Raw genomic sequence first — 20,619 nt, forward strand, 5'->3', positions numbered from 1 at the left:
TCGAGACTGATGCGTCTCACCATGCTCTAGGGGCAATTCTTTTGCAAAAGGACGAGTCAGGAGAAGAAAGACCAGTTGCTTATCTCTCCAAAACCTTCTCCTCCTCGGAAATAAATTATTCAGTCCTTGAGAAAGAATTGCTGGCAATCAAGCGAGCCTTTGAGGAGTGGAGACATCTCTTGCTGGGCTCGGCCTACCCGGTCGAGGTTCGAACCGACCATCACAACCTCAAAGTATTACAACAAGCCCATACCACAAACAGTCGACAAGCTCGCTGGGCTCATTTTTTTCTACCGTTTCGGATAGAATTTACTTTCCTTCCCGGAGATCAAAACCTCCGAGCAGATGCGCTTTCAAGAAAGGATCCTCCAATCAAAAAGTTTCATTCAGAACCTTTCTTTCCTAAGGCTAAATTTCTGGCAACAGTGACTGATTTTCTACATATTGTCAGACAGGAAACGGCACGTCTAGATCCGATCTGCAGGGTCTTACAAGAGACTCATTCGCTGTCTCAGGAGAAAGGATACTACTTTTTTAATGATCAAGTGTTTATTCCGACCCCGACACTTCAGAAAGAAGTCCTGTTCATGTGTCATGACTCCAAGGCAGCCGGGCATCGAGGATATCAAAACACCCTTGAGCTGACTACACGTCATTTTTGGTGGCCAGGAATAACCAAGGATATTCAAGATTATGTATCAGCATGCACGGTTTGTCTACAATCTAAGACTCCCAGGTATCCACCTTTTGGTTTACTCACCTGTATGCCGATTCCGGACAAGCCCTGGCAAGTCATTTCCACTGACTTTATTGTCGATCTTCCGTTGTCCTCTGGTTACACCACCATTATGGTGACTATTGACTATTTCACGAAGATGGCCCATTTCATTCCTTTGCAAAAACTCCCCGGGGCTGCTCTGATGTCAAAAATCTTTATATCAGACATTTTCTCCAGACACGGTCTTCCTAACACTATTGTGTCTGATCGGGGTCCCCAATATATCTCACAATTTTGGAAGGGTATCTGTCAAACATTGGGAATCAATAGAGCCCTTAGCTCAGGGTATCATCCACAAACAAACGGCCAGACTGAGCGCCTAAATCAAACATTAGAAACATATTTGCGTTGTTTTGTTTCTGCGGCACAAGATGATTGGGGAGATCTCCTACCCTTGGCGGAATATGCTTACAATAATGCCAGTCATTCGGCACTAAAGACCAGTCCTTTTTACTGTTCTTATGGTTATCATCCATCCTTTGAACCGTCCATCTCAAAGTCCTCCTCCAGATGTCCTGGAATAGACAGTCTAGTCGATGGTATTCAGAAGGGTCAACAGCTCGCTCGAATAGCTCTGCTAGCCGCCCAAGATCGAGCCAAGAGGGCAGCTAATCGCCGTCGACAAGATCTGCCATCCCTTCAGGTCGGGGATGCGGTCTGGTTATCAGCCCGGTTCCTCCCGAGACATTTGGTGCCGTCCAAACTGTCGCCCAAATATTTTGGACCATTTAAAATAAAAGCATTTGTTGGTCCGGTGGCAGTCCGACTGGCGTTGCCTCCTTCTTGGGCCCGTCTTCATCCGGTCTTTCACGTCTCCCAGATTAAATTATCCGTGAAGGATAGATTTCAACGCACCCCTGCAGTTCGTCCTCCTCCGATGATGACAGATACGGGACCGGAGTATGAAGTGGCAGAGATTTGCGATTCCAGATATCACAGAGGCCGGTTGCAATTTCTCGTGGACTGGAAGGGCTATTCTCCTGCCGAACGGACTTGGGAATTGGCATCGGGGGTTCATGCTCCCTCGTTGGTTCGACGGTTTTTTAGGCGGCACCCTGGGAAGCCGGGTTGTGCGCCTCGTAGGAGGGGGCATACTGTTACACCTTTGCACCGATGGTCGCTTTGGCGACGGCATCGGGTGTACAACACAATGCATTCTTACTCACCCAAGATGGCGGACGCCTCTGAATCTGTTTGTGAAGCTTACGCTGCAGAGGTTGCACGTTGTTTACCTTCACGCCGCGACGATCATGTGACTCCATATAACCCGACCAGGAAGTTCAGCAAATGCGTCGCTACTCTCCAGATCGGCGCTTCGTAAATTCGTTCCTAGGGAATCTGTTTCATGTCCCGTCCTCCTATCTTTAGTCTTCTGTATCTAACTTCCTGTTCTCTCTGCCCCTTCCTCCATTAGGCCATTTTCCGTCCTCCGTCCGCTCACCACCCCTCCTATAAGGTCTGATTCCAGCCCAAAGAGTGAGTTCTTGAGGGTTTATTGTTCCTTTCAATCCTCTTCCCCAATCTTAGCAGCTCAAATACTAACATCCGCTTCGGGGTTCCGGAAACTCTCTCTCTTTTCTCGTAGGACTCCCCCCCTTCTCGAAGACTTTACACAGACTTCTCGAATCTCTCGACTCCATACCCGGAGTAAGTTATCATAGCTTTTCGTATCAACAACAGACTATCGAAAGTGGAGAAAACTCACCTCTACTTTCTTTCGTCCAGGACCAGCTTCGTCTGCACCGGATCATTTGAAGAGAAGCTGGCTGATTCATCCCGAAGGTCTACAGTATCCCGTCACAACAACACAGGGTTTTTCTTCCCCGGAGGGTTTTCCCTGGGGACTGTGGTTCCTCCGCAGCTGATGCTAACGGCTGGGAGGGAGCAGGGTTTCCCGGGAGGCCTTCACTATCTGCCTTGTTGCTGATACGGAGTCCGCCCGCTGCCCAGGTTAGTGAACTGCAAATTGTTCTGTCTCATAGTGGACGCATCGTAATAACGGGGGCAGGAGGGCCTGCAAATAGTTTAGTACTTACAACGCTCTTTGTTCTACCAAAGCATTTAAATTGAAGATGTTAAGGTGATAAGAGCTGCAATATGGGCATTTTAATTCTAAAAGCAAAAACAAAATGCCAGCTAGCTACCCAAATTTGCCTTCTTTCATGATCATTAAAATATGTTGGAAAAAAACTAAGTTCTTAGCTATCTCCCTTCATTTTATCAATGCTTATTGGACACCATAAGCCTTTTAATTGTTTGTAGAATGTCACAATTACCTCAAATCATATACTACATTTCACACGTTATCGTGTGTTCCGAGTGTAAGCCTAAGTCTTGAAAGTGCACATTTATAAAACCCACAGGACATGTTCTAGCCACACTCTGAATTGCAATCAATTTGTGGCACCCATTCAAGATGGGTTAAATAACGCTACAATGAAACGTCTTTTTTTCCTTAAAATATTTCTCTATGGAGTTCTATATTTTAGTGGTTTATTGCGATTTGTGTACTTTTCAATTCACCCCAATAAACTAGAGTACTGATGAAAACCAGACATGAGGGAGAGGAGGGGAAAGAGAAGCGGGCCGGGGTTATAGTCCTTAAAATTAAAGTGGGCGGACTCATCAACAAATGAATGAGATGTGACGTCGCCAGAAATTATCATATTGATGTGAAATATGCACATTTCATTAAATTGGCTTTGCATAACCACCCACATTGCACAGGACGAGGGGTATTTGCCCTTCATAAAATCAACACACACACAAAACCAAGAGAGGATATTTTCTTCTAATAATGTTTTTGAAAACGTTAAAAGTTGTGCATGTTTTAAACTCCAAGAACCAATACTAATATTTCTCCCGGCACTTGCAGTACCGAAAAGAGAGATTTCACCTTTAGTTATTATAGGTTTTATAGTGCAGTGATGAAGTGTCCGGCCTACAAACCTGAGGAATGTGGTTCGATCCAGAGGTCGGCTTTAATTAATACATTTAAAGAGGACATCCAATGTTTCTCTTTGAGCTGGGGGGGACTGAGTACCCCCTCTGAATAAAGTGGGTGGACTCCCTTCCCCCACGTGTACCCTTGACTTGAGCCCTGGGTCTTGGGATGTGGCAAGAGAGGGTTCTGGCCTGGAGACTGGAGATGTTGTTTCCCTGGTCTTGGCCCTGTGCTGATTTTAATAACATTTAAAGACCTGTGAAATGTCTAACTCTCGCTACCACAAGACTTCTACGGTAAATAGGCTCCACTTGGATTGCAGGCCCAGTGCCTGCCCTAATGGCCTTCGAACCTGCAGACACAGTAGGAGGCACGCTTTAGGTAGGCAGTTCACTTTATGTTTAAAAAAACATTGCTAGGAGATTAATTGATTTTGATAATCCTAATCTGTAGCCTCTGAATTGACACCATATTTATTCTTTGGACATTATGGCGAAATATATACATATACAGATAATAACAATCATGTACCCACTGCAAAAACAGCAGTTAACTTCTGTTAGCAAAGCACAATTTTTTCCGCTGCATTGTAAATTCAGATGGTATTTTCAAACGAAAGTTGCAAAATTACAGCGTGTATAGCAACCACATCTGGGCAGATGTGGTCAAGTGCCTGAGTGGCAGACTGGTCCCAAATTTCAAGTTTGCCGCTTAACCAATGTGTGCGGTCCTGAGCAAGTAATTTTATCTCACTGTACCATAGGTGCCTTAATTAGAAGTCCCTACAAGTGTGTGAGCTCATACTCTCCCTACTCCGTGCAAATCATAGTGCCATACCTGCTGTTTATCTGGTATCACTACATATTATCCCCACCAAAAATATCGCTGTATATATGGTCGTCTGGAACAGCCGTAGGTGATATTTTTGGGGGGATAATTTTTGGGGTTTCTGGGAGCGTGGAATGCAGGGGTGTCCCCCGCTCCTTTAAAAATAATGCAGGGTGTACCCCGCAGGTTCCATGTCTTAATATCGCCACAGAAATATGGCAATATTTTTGTATGGCGATATTTTTGCTGGTATATTAACACATGGAACCGTTTATCTCCTGACCACACACAGCTCATTGTTATACGAATCAGTGGTGTTTCGGGATTTCCATGGTGAAGGACCTGTGTTACAAGAGATTAGTGCGCCTGTGCTGAAACGAGTGGTATTGGGGTTGCAAAATGTGATATTTGTTTTTATCTCCATCCTGATAGAATCTGTGCCTAGGGCTGGGTGTTCTGCGGTTGTGCATAAGGTTTACCGAATGACCAACGTCCTATGCAAACTACATTGGCTTCTTCTCCACACCAGGATACTGTTCAAGACTGCATGTACCATCTACAAAGCAGTCAGTAGTAGCACACCGGCCTACACGGTGGCTAAACTCCACATATATGGTGTAACGTGCTCCTCGCTCAGCAAATTGACCAACCAGCTCAAATCACAACTTGTCTGCGAAGGAAGGACCCACAAACAATCCTTCTCTTGTTATGCACCCACTATTTGGAACTCGATCCTGGTATCGACTTGGAATGCCCCAAATCTCCAATTTCGCGAATCTTTTAAAAGATGGCTTTTCCAACAACACCTGGGCAAGGTCTAATCCCAAATGATGCCCATGCAGACTGCAACAGTTAGGTCAGCGCACAATAACTTAATTCTGCGGCCTTGTGTCTTGTGATGAACCGGCTCTCCCTGCTTTAGGTTGACACTTTATTTTAAGTCTGAATGGGGATTTAAGTGGTGTTTACCCACGCTTTGTTCTTATGGTCTCAGTGCCCATTGTCTGTGTATGGAAGTGAGAGGGCACCTCTCCCTTCCAAACAAATCCACACTATATCTCCCATCCTGTTGGAGAATTTAAGGCCGCTTTTAAGACATTTCCCTCCCCACTTGAATTAGTAAAGTGTGTTTTGAAGTGCCAAGCGGTCGGACGTTGATGTGTTTTTCTATTGCTGCATGTTAGTATTAAAGTAAGTCTGGGTGTGGCACTAGAAATGTGACTGTTTGAGCGCTTTGGCGCTGAGAAAATAATAATAATTTGTTATTTGTATTGCGCTTTTGCCAAAGCGCTATACAGAGACATTTTTTTGCAATACTATCATTATTACCCAACCGGAAGTGGTACTTTTTTTTTAACCCACTGGGAAAATGGAAGGCTGAATTGGCCTTGGCAAAAACCTGCGACCTACATACAGATTGCAGAAGCAACAACGCTTAACTCTCCAGGGTAGTTTACCAGCTGAATAAAACTCTAATTTTCCACTTCACAACCACGCAAATTAGCTTTTTAACAACGGGTTTGGAATGTGTGCATTTTTTTAAAATTCAAACTGAATATTCAGTTGTCAAAATTGTGCAACCCCGAACGTTTTTGATAATCAAGGATTTCTGAGATTACCAGAGTATACTTGCAATTTGCAATATTGCAATTTAAAAGATTAAACTACATCCCTGCCAAACGCCAATCTAAATACGTATTAATTTCATCGAAATCTGGTTATTTATGATTGTCACATGGGGTGCTAACCGGCATTTCACAAGTTCGAATCCAGTGACACGGTTTACTTAGCCTTTCATCCTTATGTGGTCTATAAATCAACATTTAGAAGTTGGAGGAAATTCTGCAATGGATTGCAGTATACTGACACCAATTATTAAAATGCCTTACCTTTTGTTAATTCGCCATCATAGCAATACGCTGCCTATGTCCTGGACCCCTTTTTCCTACCCTCTCTTTTAGAGCCTGTATACTTATAACAAGGTGGCAAGCACACTAGGGCCCATTTTTTAAATCGCAGTCAATTGCACGGAGGGGGAACTGTTACGTTTGCAGTTGGGTGAAACTTTGCTGGTGTAAAAAGCAGGCAGATACCAGGAAGATACCATGGGAATCCACAGATACCAGGCAGATCCCATTGGAATCCACAGCATTTACCCAAGCACGAAAATGTTATGCTGGTGTCAATGCTGTAGAATTTCTATGGCGTAGAGAAAGGGGAGGCACACTTGTAAATTGTGATCCGTGCCCCGTCTCTGCAGTAGAAAACAATGAAGATGTGGCGTGCCGTGAAATACACGTGCAGCATGTTTATGTGTGCATTTACGCATGCATTTGAAGCTTCTGTACCACAAACCTGATCCCCACATACTGCTATGTCAAAGGAAGTATAGGCACCCACTTTAAAATGCAGGACAATGTAAACGTTACATGTGATCATCTGTTTCACGTGCAGGGATTTCGCTATAGAATCTAAACTCATCAAAACACTGTCTGAATCCACATGTTCACAGAGGAAATCATTCCAAGAAAGGGCTGGAAGTAGATTCCTTATGGAAAAGCAATGCAATGTTATACATGCACCAAGAGGCTGCCAAAGCGCAGCCATTTTACATTATATTTAACATTCTCAAAGAAGATGAGCATTAAGAGACGCATTTGGTGTTGTGTGATACTCCTTAGGGATAAAGTTAACCAAATCTTGGCTAACACTAAACATTTTAATATGGGTTTTATCTGTAATGTGTAACAGATTAACATTCCCCTGGTTATCCACGTAGACTTGCACAGCTATCAAGGGATTCAACCTGTCAGAGAAAATGAAGCACAGATCATTTTGTTAAAGTGAACTCCCAACAGAAAAGCTTTCCTAAAAGAGCAAGACAGGCGCCATTCACAAAAGTATCCTTCCCTGTGGATAGCACATTTTGCTTCCTGTCGTGATAAAATGGGTGCCCCTGGAAAATGTGAGATGTAAATGAATGCATGTGCACCCGAGAATATTTTTAACAAAGTAAAAGAGAACTGTACAAACTGCTACTATATCCAAGTCCTTTAAGTGAAATCTAGAGACTGGCTTATCAATGCTAAGGACAGGCCAAGAACCAAACAGGAACAGTCTACACGTAAAAGTGCAGAAAATGCCTGATTTCATGCTTTAAAGACACAAATCTAAAGCACACATTTCTTCTACTATTTCCTCATCTATTGGTAAATATCTGCAGAAAAATGCACAGAGGAGTCGGGACTATGCGTATGTAAAAAGACAAGACCCAGACCTTTGGATTGTTTGACCCCTCAAAAAGAATTCAATAGGCTGCAGAAAATGTTTTGGACAAAATAACATGATTGCAAAAGTCTGGGATTTCATCACAATGATGTCCTGGGTCTCAAGCACGTGGTCTGATAAAACACAAATGCAATTTCTTTCTATGATTTGTTTTGACTGTATTTGCTATCTATTTTGTTGACTAAAATATTGAGAAATGTAATGTACCAAAATTAGGCATCATTTAAAGTTCCACTGTATTTTGCCATGTTTTCACCTTAATTTGAATAAGGCTGCGATTTATTTAACTCGAAATGAAACCTGCTTGAACATAGTGTTGGAAGTAACTTTTAAACTGACGGAAAATTCACGTCCTAAAGCCCAACCCCAGTTCAGGAATTCACAATACAAAACATGAGGCCACACAGGCCCGCATCTATCATGCTAAAACTGGTTTTTACATTAAACCTGTGGACACCTCCAGATGGCTGACTAATGTGTAGCTTCAAAGGGACCTGTCAAATGTATCATTTCAGGTTTGCTGTAAAATCCATTTAGCTAAAATCACAAGTTTAGTCCTTGTTTACTTCAAGAAAGAATCGCATGTCCAGCAAAGATAGTTCAAACTGGTTTTCTAGGCCCACATCGTAAGACCAAGTTTACTCCAAGAGAAAAGCATATCTGATCTTCCTTTATCAGTAAAATGGAAAAGAGCCCATTTCCCATCCAACGCCAGTGCCATCTATAGGCCCAAGTCAGCATTTTGTCAATTTCAAAACTGAATAGGAAAGATACATGTTGTATTTTAAACCCAAAACTTTAATAATTTTTAACATTCATGTCTCCATCATGGAATATCCTATCAACTTAAAACAAATTGCAGTTGGTAGCTACAAATATATATCTTGTAACCTAATATAAAATTTGCCTGGGGCATAGTGAAGAAATGTGGAAGAAAAAGGGAGAAATAATGATCTTCCGAGTTACAGATTATAATGATATTGATTTTTATGAATCTCTCAAATTAACATCCAAAGTTAGGTGGTATAAAAGGAATGCCTCTTTAAAGGTTTAAGAGGAGGTTTCCCCCCCTCCCTTCTATGTCATGGGACTGGTGGAAACCACACCTTATTCATCCTATCTAGGGAGGAGTTAAAAGGATATAAAATAGCATACAAATGGGGAGAGGAGGATTAATAAGAACACATGAAGGATTAACATTGAGGAATATTTTTAGATAGCACTGTAATTTGAGATGGATGGGGAGAAAGGAGACCTTGGAGCTGACACCATCTGTATGATTTGGGTTCCAGGATGGCTGTGGAACCAAGCCTTTTCAGGGAGATGAGCAGGCCAGAGGGAAACTGATTGCCAGCGAGCCAGCTGGAAACCACCTTGCTGAATGCAGTAGCCCCACAGCAGAAGCTGATTTTCTCCAAATAAGTAGTCACATTTAAAAATGTAAGTATAGCAACCCCAATATAAATTCAAATTGTCCCTATGGACTGTCCATGGTAAACCCAGGGAATGGAGTGCTGTGAATTAAGGCGAATGCTAATTTCATAAAGACTTGGGTGCAGGGTTAAGTAAAATGCCCTGCATCTCCCATTTAAATTGTGTCCCAAGTGAGATGTCATTTCCATAAAACCCAATAGCCCTCATTCCGAGTAGGGCGGTAAGGGATACCGGGCACCGGTAAGGAGACCGGTGCCGGTAATCCCTTACCGCCCTACTACGAGGTCCCTTAGCGGGTCCCTCCTTTAATGCCTGCTCTAACCAGGTGTTCTGGACGGGACCCGTTAAGGGACTTCAGAGCTAATAACGGTACTGCAGTATTATTGCAATTTATTGCGGTACCGTTATTAACGCCTTCCCCATTCCCATTGAGCCCTATAGGGGCTCTAATGGGAATGGCTTTTTCAATGGGGACTTACCAGTCCCGCAAAGGTCGGACTACACCGGTAAGTCCCCATTGAACCATACCGGTGCCAAACCCGTTATTGGAGGCAGTCGTGGCGCAAATAGCGGCCCGAACCCCGACGCGTGAGGCGAGATTCAGGATAATTTGGAGGAGGGATCAAACCTTAGGACTTTGGTTACTTAATACGACTAAAAATCATTTCCGGAAAGGGGGACTCCAACCTTGATAAGCAAGGCCCGGATTTGAAAAAGGCGCTAGATAAAACGCTGAAACACGTGTCATCCAAAAAGGGCGAAATACATACTGAATAAACCAAGAATGAAGGAACTTGACTTTGTGAGTTTAATTTAATACACAAGGAATTTGGCGCAAGAAGGTGCGGGCACAAACAAACGTTTTCTCATAGTGAATAAACGGAGTGGAGGAACTCTATGTCTCCGTGTTGACCCACACCCCTGTGACAATGGAAAAATAAAGGAAGTATAACAAAGATAAATATCACATAAGAAAGGGATCATCAACTCCATAAGCATCTATTAACAAGTCGCGAGAGTACACCTTAACATATCTCCACACAAAAAAGTTCCTCTACATCTGCAACTTTATAACCCGTTTTACAGATTTAATCGGGTGCAGGTAACAACAGTGCATTGTGGCATCCGCTGAAAGGGTAACTCACGTATGTCAACAATTTTAGTGTGTAGGCAATGAGCTACTAACCCGTGTCCAATCTATGTTCTAATCGGGTACGGATACCAACACATATCCAAGTGAAGACATAGGAGATAAACCGCAACTATCGTATGCCAGCAATTGTAACAATTTAAACATTTTCTTTTTAAAAACGTGTAGGCAAACATGCTGAGTGCTGGATTGGATACCAGACTTACCTGCGTTGCGACCCTTTCTACGTGCTTCGACTCCCATAATAGAAACTGGGCACCACAACAAACGCCCTACTTATAGTTACTGCCTCCATTCATGGTGGTAGAAATAGGACAAACACAGCTATATGTGTAGCTGTGTTGGTCTACAGGTTCAGTCCATTATAAATAAACAAGATTACTCTATGCCTGTCCAATCAGTTACATAGTCGTGGATATTGAATGAAGTCACTCAAAAATATATTTTCAACCACTAATAATAGCTAATAATAGTGGCAGTGCTAAAGCTGCAGCCAAACCTGCAGGTTATCGCTACTCTCAGTGCATCTGAGAACTAGTGCATACCCAACGAGTGGCATTGTCATCAGTATATATCATAAGCTAGTGAAGGTCGTAGTGCTATAACCACAGCAAAAGCCACAGGTGTTATCGACTATCAGTGTGTCTTGATTCAGTGATGGCATCCCTACTCCCTAGGTGGTACTAACCAGGCATATTACCTCCTGTCCACACTTACCTGATACTCTAGGTCTCCACCACAAACAACCTGATGTCGGTCATATGTGTGCACTTGGGTTATATCACATAGTGCCAACTTGGGATATGTGTCAAAAGTCACGTCGGCCACCAGATGTGCATATGTCTCAGAGCAATGTGTTCCATTTAACGGCAATGTTGATACCATGTTTTACCGAATCTAGAGAGTAGATCCATCGCTGCTCACATATGACCGACATCAGGTTGTTTGTGGCGGAGACCTAGAGTATCAGGTAAGTGTGGACAGGAGGTAATATGGCTGGTTAGTACCACCTAGGGAGTGGGGGTGCCATCACTGAATCAAGACACACTGATAGTCGTTAACAACCGTGGCTTTTGTTGCGGTTATAGCACTACGACCTTCGCTAGCTTATGATGTATACTGATGACGATGCCACTCGTTGGGTATGCACTAGTTCTCAGATGCACTGAGAGCCGCGATAACCTGCAGCTTTGGGTGCAGCTTTAGCACTGCCACTATTATTAGCTATTATTAGTGGTTGAAGATATATTTTTGAGTGACATCATTCAATATCCACGACTATGTAATTGATTGGACAGGTATAGAGTAATCTTGTTTATTTATAACGGACTGAACATGTAGACCGACACAGCGACACATATAGCTGTGTTCGTCCTATTTCTACCACCATGAATGGAGGCAGTAACTATAAGTAGGGTGTCCGTTGTGGCACCCGGTTTCTATTATGCAAGTCGAAGCACGTAGAAAGGGTTGCAACGCAGGTAAGTCTGGTATCCAATCCAGCACTCAGCATGTTTGCCTACACGTTTAAAAAAAAATGTTTTAAATGTTTGAATTATTACAATTGCTGGCATATGATAGTTGCGGTTTATCGCGTATGTCTTCACTTGGATATGTGTTGGTATCCGTACCTGATTAGAACTTAGATTGGACACGGGTTAGTAGCTCATTGCCTACACACTAAAATTGTTGGCATACGTGAGTTACGCTTTCCGCGGATGCCACAATGCACTGCATTGTTGTTACGCGCACCCGATTAAATATGTAAAACGGGTTATAAAGTTGTATATTTTGACCGTTGCAGTCAGATATTTGGGAAGACATCGCCGATGCTTTTAGATATGCACCGGGTGTAATGCCGTGGCACACTATGAGTCAATTAGCTGAATTGACAATGGATGTATCAGACTGTTTTTTGGAAGTCTGTTATAAAGTACCTGGTAGGAATTAATTCCATTTAGGCAGCTGTTTAGGTAACAGACATGCTTTGTCGTACAGATGCCGCTCTGACTTTGATTGGACAGGGCCTCCAGCAAATCTAGTGGAACCTTTGGGTGCCGTAGCAACATCCTCAGGATTGAAAAAGCTTTCATCCACAACTGTTCTGCTGGCCCCAGTGTCTCTCATGGCAGGGGTGTCCTGGCCATTTACAAGAACACTGTCCATATAATACCCTTTGGAGTTTTCTGGAATGCAGTCATACACACCCATATTCTGCTTCTTACCCAGACCCATGGACTCTAAGGATACAGTGGCTTGAAGACCCAAGGGTTCTTCAGCAAATAGGTGAAAGTGGGATCTAGCCACTTGTACTTCTCCCTCTGGGATGAAGGCTAAGGAGGCAGTGCTGACCCCTGCAGGTTTACCCTGGCATCTGGGATCTCCTTTCAAATGGTCTACAGACCTACAGGCATAGCATTTACCAAATGCTCTCTGGAATGTAGGTTTCTGTTCACCTCACTCTGGTTGGACACCAGAGGATTCACTAGACCTACCAAGTTTCCCATGGGATCTACCCCTATGTGATTTGTGGACCTCTTCTGGGGGGGTTGGAATTAGAATTATTTGTATTCTTACCTTTGTGCTGTTTCCCCTCATCCTTTTTGTGAGTGACCTCAGAATCCTTATGAGGGGCCCTGTTGGCTACCCATGAGTCAGCTGCTCTTGCTAACTTTTCGGGATCAATCTAATTTTAGTCAGCCAAATGCTGTCTCAGCACAGGAGAGCAGGCATCAAAAGTAGTTTCCAATAAAAACAGATTTCTCATTCCTTCAATAGAGTTCACTCTGTAACCCTTAACCCAACCATCTAAGTTTTTCAAACATTCACACAGCCAGGTAGCCGAAGGGGTACCATCAGTCTTTTTGAGGGTCCTAAACCTCTTAAGCTACTGTGAAAACCTGATTGAGATAATTTATCTCACACGACAAAAGTGCGTACATCTTTTGCAACTTTTAGGCCTGATAGCTTGTGACCCCACAAATAATTCTTCTTGTCGCAAACTACTTCTGAGAACTTTTATAGAGACTTAAACGTTTGAAAACCAGAAGCGCTTTTACTTATCTAAGACTTTTAGCCCATTGGCTTTGGCCGAACCTATTGAATTGAATTGACTCTTCTGGTGAACTCAAAGTATCTGCACTGTTTGAAAGCATCGTGAACCCTTTCATGTTCTAACCCTATTTCTTTTTAATACTCTTGCAAAGTATTCTATATGCCATTTTGCTCCTACTTCAAACTACCGCCAAACTCGTAATGAGGCCCATTGTCTCTTGCTGATGCAAGTTACAATGATACTGGATGCCCTTAGCATGTACAGAAACATTTTATATATGAGTAACTTGACTCTGGCATATAACATTCACATTAAAGGTGCTTCTGCTATCAGGTACTATAGTGGGAATCCACTCTCTTTGTCCCATACAGATAACATCCACAAGATGCTGCTCCCAAAAAACGTGCTTCAAGGGACTCTCATAGTTATTACTAATACAGAATTAGAATAATGGCATCAATAAATGTAATTCAGCAGCAAAGGTTTAAATCATGAGTGATTTTTTTAGTTCTTCTTTCTCTGGAAAGCTACACAATTATTCAATCTTCTATTTCTAAATTCTTTATATTTATTTACATATATTATTCCCCAATATGGTTTAAAGATCTTCTATGTTCCCAGCGCTCTCTGAGAGATTATTTATTTGCCATTTGCTGAATTGCATTCTTGTATTTGTAGTCTCCCAGTCAAGATGGTGGGGGGTAGAGGAGAATAATGCCACAATTGTACACCTTTTACCTAACATACTTCCATAAGGATTTATATATTTACGTGACATTATGGTATGTGTACTTTTCAAGTTATCTTTACAAAGCAGAGTATTGTTGAAAGCCAGACATGGGGGTGAGGAGGGGAAATAATGAGAGGGCAAGTAAGTCATGAGTATGTGACCAGGATGTGGCAAGTGAGGTTGCAATCCTGGACCTTTGTGCAGTTATTTTCCACTGATTGTGGCTGTTTTTAAGGGTACAAGTAAAGGGTGTGTGCGAGGACATTTATTTCAGGGGGCGGGCGCAATCCCTTGGGTTTTTTGAGGTGTTAAGCTTGTTCAAGTATTTGGCTACCAGGATTTTACTCAGGTTGTCATGTTCCCAGTACAGCTGCATACCCACAAGGCCACAAGCACTTGTTTCGTATTGGGATTTTGTTTTCCTGGGAATATTTTGCTACAGATTGCTGGTTTTAAAAGGTGAGCCCCTTTTATAATTTGCCGGCATATTTATTGGAACATTTCCTCCCTCAGGTTTTTTATCTGGTGTTCATTACTTTTTTAAAAAAATGTTTAAAGTCCAATGCTATTTTGTCTTGTGTACTTCCTTCTAAGGGGAAGGCCAATTGAACTACATTTGTATATTTGACTTTAAGATACATGCACACTTACTGTGAGTATATTCATGGGTGCCAGCTTTTGATTTTTGAGCTTGGGGCAGAAGTACCTGGCCATATGTTATTCTTGCAGCCAGGCTTTTCCGTGCTGCTTAAATGCCGTTAGTTTTGGATGTGCAATGTATCACAACAGTCACCAAGAGACCGATCATAAAACAAGAGGCTTGTAGCACGATGCTCATTCAAAGTGTGTGATCCTTGGCAAATAATTTAATCTCACCCCGCATTGCCTAAACAAGAGTTCTCCAAGGCTGCTATATTTTATAAATAACAATATCACTGTCAAAACAGGTAAACATCTGTGAACGATGGTTGCATTAGGGTGATTTTCGAGGTTAATCTCTCAAACCAGGGCATATGTTATTCTTGCAGCCGGTCATGAGAGGTATTACCCTACTTATGCATGCAATTAAACAATTAAAGTATATTTGTGTGTTAACACTGGAAAAAACTGTTATCCATGATTGTTTGAAGGGGCCACACGAGAAAACACAGATAAACACAGATTCAGAAATATTTTGAAAACACTGAAAAAACACCATCAGGAGTAATTAAAAACCGCTGAAAACAGGAAACCCTAATTATAATTATTCCCACGGCTATGTGACCAGTTAGTGATTTAAAAAATACAGTGGGCATAACTGGAGGCCGTGCCCACTGGCCATGGTCGAAGGCCATGGCTAGCGGTCTGGTAGTGTTATAAAGTGGACAGTGGGCATGGCCGAAAGGTGTGCCCACTGGCCATGCGTGAAGGCCATGGTTATTGGTCTTCAAGACCATGGGCAGTGGTGCGGAAAAAAACTATGGAATAGCAAAACCCTTGAAATTCAATGAAAACACTTTAGTTAATGATCAGTTCAGGTAAGAAACGTATTGCAACAAAAGCCCTGAAATTCAATGCATTGGGGAACTCAGGACCGGCTTAACTAGGCGCATTCCCATTGCAAAGCCAAGAGGACCTATTTATTAGAAGAGAAGGGATTCACAATGCCATAGAAAATGGCGTTAGGGGGGATATAGTATTATAGGGAGATCAAAGGGAAAGCGCTGAGTGAAGCCGGTCCTGAGTTCCCCAAATGCCTTGAATTTCAGGGGTTTTTTTGCGATATGTTTCTTACCATAACTTGTTCTTAACTAAAGTATTTTTATTGAATATATATGTACATGTAGCCAAAAGTGAACCAAAGCCAATGGCAAACCAAGTTGCTTGCTGCTCATACAGCGAGCCCCAAAAGCATTTGGTCTTAATGAATTTGGTCTTTATCATTTTATGAAGGCTTTTGTCATTCAGGCTTAAATGAGAGACCAAATGAGCACACGTGGGTGGATGTTTTTATTTTAAGCGAGAGATCTAAGTAGTATTTGACTGTAATCTTCCCAGAAACACACACATGGATTTACCCAAGATTACCAGGCTTGTTGTGCTGCCATCAGTCATGGACACCTTGTGCTATAAACATAGTCCTGAATCCTATATGTTCTTCACTGGTTATTTGAAACGTGGGCCATCCCTGAAACTATTTTCTTTAATACTGTCTGCAACAGGTTTTCCTCGGACCTGGTTGAAACCATGGCGGTCTGTTTCGCACGTGACTGCTCCAACAACTCAAAACAGAAGCTTGATGGGGTAGTACTACACCGATTTCCCAAGAACCCAGATTTAACAAGAAAATGGGTCATTAACAGCGGGGCAGAAGCCTGCAAAGTGGAGAGCCTATGTCTTGAAATTGAAGCAGATCACAAGGGGCGCAGATTCAGAATGTGCAGCGCTCACTTCACAAGCGACCAATATGAACGAGAGATTCAAGCGGAAGTAAATGGTGTCAAACCACACAGAATTCTTAGACACGATGCTGTCCCTACAATATTTTCAAAGCTAACGCCCATGGAACTTCCATCCGTTTTCCCAAGCACACGCCCTGAACAGAAACAGGTGAGTGATGCACTTTCAGTTATAATACATCTGCGTGCTTTTCATTTCATATATTGAAAAACAAAAACACAAATGCAAGGTTTGTTATTGCACCTGCTCGTTGTTTTCCAAAACAGGAGACACACTCAACTCATCTAGAGAAGCCCTTCCTTTCCTGTCAAACATTCAGTCAAAATTGTATTAATTCTAGGCTAAAAGAGGTGATGCTAGCACCTGTTTGACAACACCTCTTGTTAGGGAAATTGTAAGTGGAGTGGTCACGTTTTATGGCATTTGTGGAGGAATACATACATGCCAGTGGTATAATTAGTGGGAAAGGCTCTGTCTAATAAATGATTGTCAAATGTCTGCCTGCAGAATCATATGTCTGAACGGTAATAGGTTAAATGGACCTATTAAGCAGCTCCTAGAGTAATATAAATGTATTAACCACGTGTGTCTTCAGCGTCTTCATTTCTATGCAGTTTATTTTATTTATTTTTGCATGTCTTAAGCGCACAAGGCGCTGTTACAGCCAATTACACTTGCATGAGAGGGCTGACGGAGAATAAGAAGCTCTGGGCACACGTGGTTTAATTGCACAGCCAGCTCTTGGGTGATTTCCTGAAAGACCAGTATGATTGTTCAGTTCTTAGGTTGGCTGCCAACGAGGGGGAAACCTGCGCCCCAATTTATTTCTGTGTGTCAATGCCGGTTGAACCAGTCTGTGGGTGTAGGCTTGGCCCTTGGCAAATCTGTGTTCTAGGTAGGGTGGGGCAGAGTTAGAGATGCACTTGTGAGTGATGGACAGTGTTTTGCAGATGATCCTTTCCTTGATTGGCAGCCAGTGGGCGTTTTTTCCTTGCTTCTGTGACATGGTCTCTTTTAGGGATGTTGAGTGCTGCACATATAGCATTCTTCAGTATCACTTGAAGTCTGTGGATGTTGGGTGCTGAGGTACCCGCAAAGAGAACATTAAAGGCTCCTATGATGGCTCTTGCAAAGGTGAGACAGTTATTTGGGGCTAGGAAGGGTCTAGCCACATTGGTACGCTTAGTGGTGTAGGCAACAGAAGTGGGGATGGCGTTGACCTGCCGGGTAATAGAGAGGGTTGAGTCACGGTGCATGCCTAGAGTCTTCACTGTGGTGGATACTGGGATTGTTAGCCCATCAATGTTGAATACGACGTATTGGGGGCTGAGGTTCTTTAGTACAGATGGAGGCCCTACCAACAAGATCTCTCTTTTTGTCATTTAAGCAAAGGCCATTTGTGGGGTATCTGGTTATTTCATCTAAAGCATTACCATCGAATGCCATTCCATCGACAAAAATGCATCAAAATAAAATGCATTGAATTTTCAAGGTAAAGGGTTTAGTGTTATTTAAAATGGGTTTAAAGGGTAAAAAAACAAGGGGTTGGGGGGACCCCAATAAAAAAAAAAGGAAAAAACATGCATTCGATGGTAATTCTTTCGATGCATTTTTTTAGATGGAATGGTCATTCGATGGTAAAAATTCGATGGAATGACTATAAACCTATTTGTGGCAATCCATGCTTGGATGGCGAGGTAGATGGTGTTGAGGGTGTGTGTCATAACTGTGGTTGCTGGTGAGGGGTAGCAGAATGTGCGTGTCGTCGGCATAGTTGGTCTATGATATGCTGACGGAGTCCAGAAAATCAAAGAGAGGTTTAGTGAATATGTTGTATAGAGATGGGGACACGCAGGAACCTTGGGGTACTCCGCATGAGATGTTAGAAGGGAGGCAGAGGCTATGCCTGAGAGAACTCTGATTGATTTGTCCGACAGAAAAGATTCAACCCAGGTCGTGGCTTCGGGTGAAAAGTGAGCAGCTCAAGTGAGGTGTTATGTTATGTTATTTTGTATTTATATAGCGCTTTATATACCATTGGTATGGTCTGAAGGCGCTGGTAGGTTGAACGCCCTTGGGAACCGAAGTTCAGGTCAGTAGAGAGAGTAGAGGGAGTCCAAAAGTGCGCGTGCGCACCAGGTATGTGTGCAGCTGGTGCGGAAATCGAATGGTAGCTGCTTCTTAGCTGTAGCTGTGGTGGTTGAGAGGTCAGGAGTAAGTGTTCGCTCTGGTCGGTTTTACCCAGAACGAGTGTGGCTGTGTTAGGCCTGAGGAGAACGCCTGGCTGGGGGGTGTGCAACCAGCAATGATTACTTAGAGTGATGTGGAGTAAGCGGGAGATGTAGATATGAGAACAGTTATACCGAATGGTGTCATAGTATCTCTGTGTTCTAGATGAGTGGTGGTGTAAGAGGGAGAGTAAGCGTGTGGTGTGGTATGATGTATGTTTTTAAGTGTTTCCTTCATTCCAAAGCATATTAAGTATCGTCCGTTGCACATATTCGTCCGTTCCTCATACTCGTCCGCTTCACAGATTAGTCAGTCATTATCATCGTCTAGTTCACACCCTCGTCCAGTCCGCACACTCGTCCAGTCCGCACACTCGTCCAGTCCGCACACTCTTGTAGTTTATACTCGTCTAGTCTGGATACCGGCTCCAGATAGGGCACTCGTTCAGTCCACAATGGTCGTCCGGTCCATCCACTCATCGGAAAAGCCAACTACTCGTCTGCTCTGTCTGTTCATCCATTCCATACACTCATATGCTCTTTTTTTATCCGCTCCATGGATTCATCTGTTAGGCACATTCGTCCACACCACACATTTACCCGGTTCACCTAATCGTCCGCTCCATATATTCATCCGCATCAGACACTTGTTCGTTCCATATACGCATCCGTTCCATACGCCCATCCACGCTACACATTTACTTTTTCGCTCTCCTCATTCATCCGCTCTCATCAATCATCCGCTTCGCACTAATCTGCTCTCCACACTCGTCCCTTCTCCACGCTCCTCAGCTCTCTTCTGGTCCCCACGCTCAACCGCTCTCCGCACTCAACCGCTCTCCGCACTCAACTGCTCTCCGCACTCAACTGCTCTCCGCACTCAACCGCTCATGTCAAAGGCTGAAGAGAAGTCTAGCAGGAGGAGGAGGACTGGCTTGCCGTCTGAGTGTGTCCAGTTGATTTTTGAGGTCAAGCAAGGCAGATTCGGTTCCGTGGCCAGCATGGAAACCATACTAGCGTAAGCCTAGGACCTGGTTGAGTTCCAGATGAGGCTGGATTTGGGTGTAGGTGGCCCTGTCTAGTATTTATCAGTAAGAATCGGACAGTTGTGATAGGACAATAGTTTGTGGGGCTGGCAGGGTCCAGTGTTGGTTTCTTTAGTAGAGGGAGGACCCAAGCTTCTTTTAGTGAGGTTGGGATAGTACTTAAGGTGAAGGAGGCGTTAATGAAACGGGTGAAGAAGGGAATGAGAGTTTCAGCACAGTCCTTTATGATGGGGGCAGGGCATGAATCTCCTTTACATCTGGACGGCTCGAGATTTTTGAGTAAGGCTGCTACTTCTGATTCAGTGATCTGGCGGAAGTGGAAGGAGGCAGGTCGGTGTGGATGCAATTAGGAGGTGGAGGGGGGGATTTGATGGTTGATTGTTTGGCGTGTATTTTCTTCTGTAGTGAGACTACTTTGTCTAGTAAGGCTTTTTGAATGGTCGCACACCAGGTTTCATCTTTGTTGATGCCTGGTGGAGGTTTGGCTGGGGTTTCCAGTTCCTTCAGGATGGTGACAGCTCTTTTGTTTTGGTGCTAGCTTTGGTGATTCTGTTATTGTACGAAGTGGCTTTGGCCTGGATGATGGCTGGCTTGTATTCCCTGGCTGTAAGTTTGAACTGTGTCTTGTCAGCCTCTGATTGTGATTTAATCTAAGCTGTTTTAGCCTGGCGTATTTTAGCTCTGAGCTCAGATAGGCCA

General features: G+C 43.2%; 1 protein-coding gene across 3 annotated transcripts in view; it reads left to right on the forward strand.

Moving 5' to 3' along the window:
- The window catches only part of LOC138525816 (interferon-induced GTP-binding protein Mx3-like), a 948,323-nt gene that overhangs the window by 14,141 nt on the left and 913,563 nt on the right, over positions 1-20,619 (forward strand). Inside the window, exons 2-3 of one of the 3 annotated variants that reach the window (XM_069636043.1) lie at positions 11,363-11,392; positions 16,409-16,796. The exons of 1 other annotated variant lie outside the window; for it this stretch is intronic. In XM_069636043.1, coding sequence (XP_069492144.1) covers positions 16,434-16,796 — 363 coding nt within the window. In that variant the 5' untranslated portion in view covers positions 11,363-11,392; positions 16,409-16,433. The remainder of the gene's footprint in view (positions 1-11,362; positions 11,393-16,408; positions 16,797-20,619) is intronic. One more of the 3 variants, XM_069636042.1, reaches the window with a different exon arrangement.

This window comes from Ambystoma mexicanum, chromosome 7p (genome assembly GCF_040938575.1).
Source record: "Ambystoma mexicanum isolate Mex_15411 chromosome 7p, UKY_AmexF1_1, whole genome shotgun sequence".
Lineage (NCBI taxonomy): Eukaryota > Metazoa > Chordata > Amphibia > Caudata > Ambystomatidae > Ambystoma > Ambystoma mexicanum.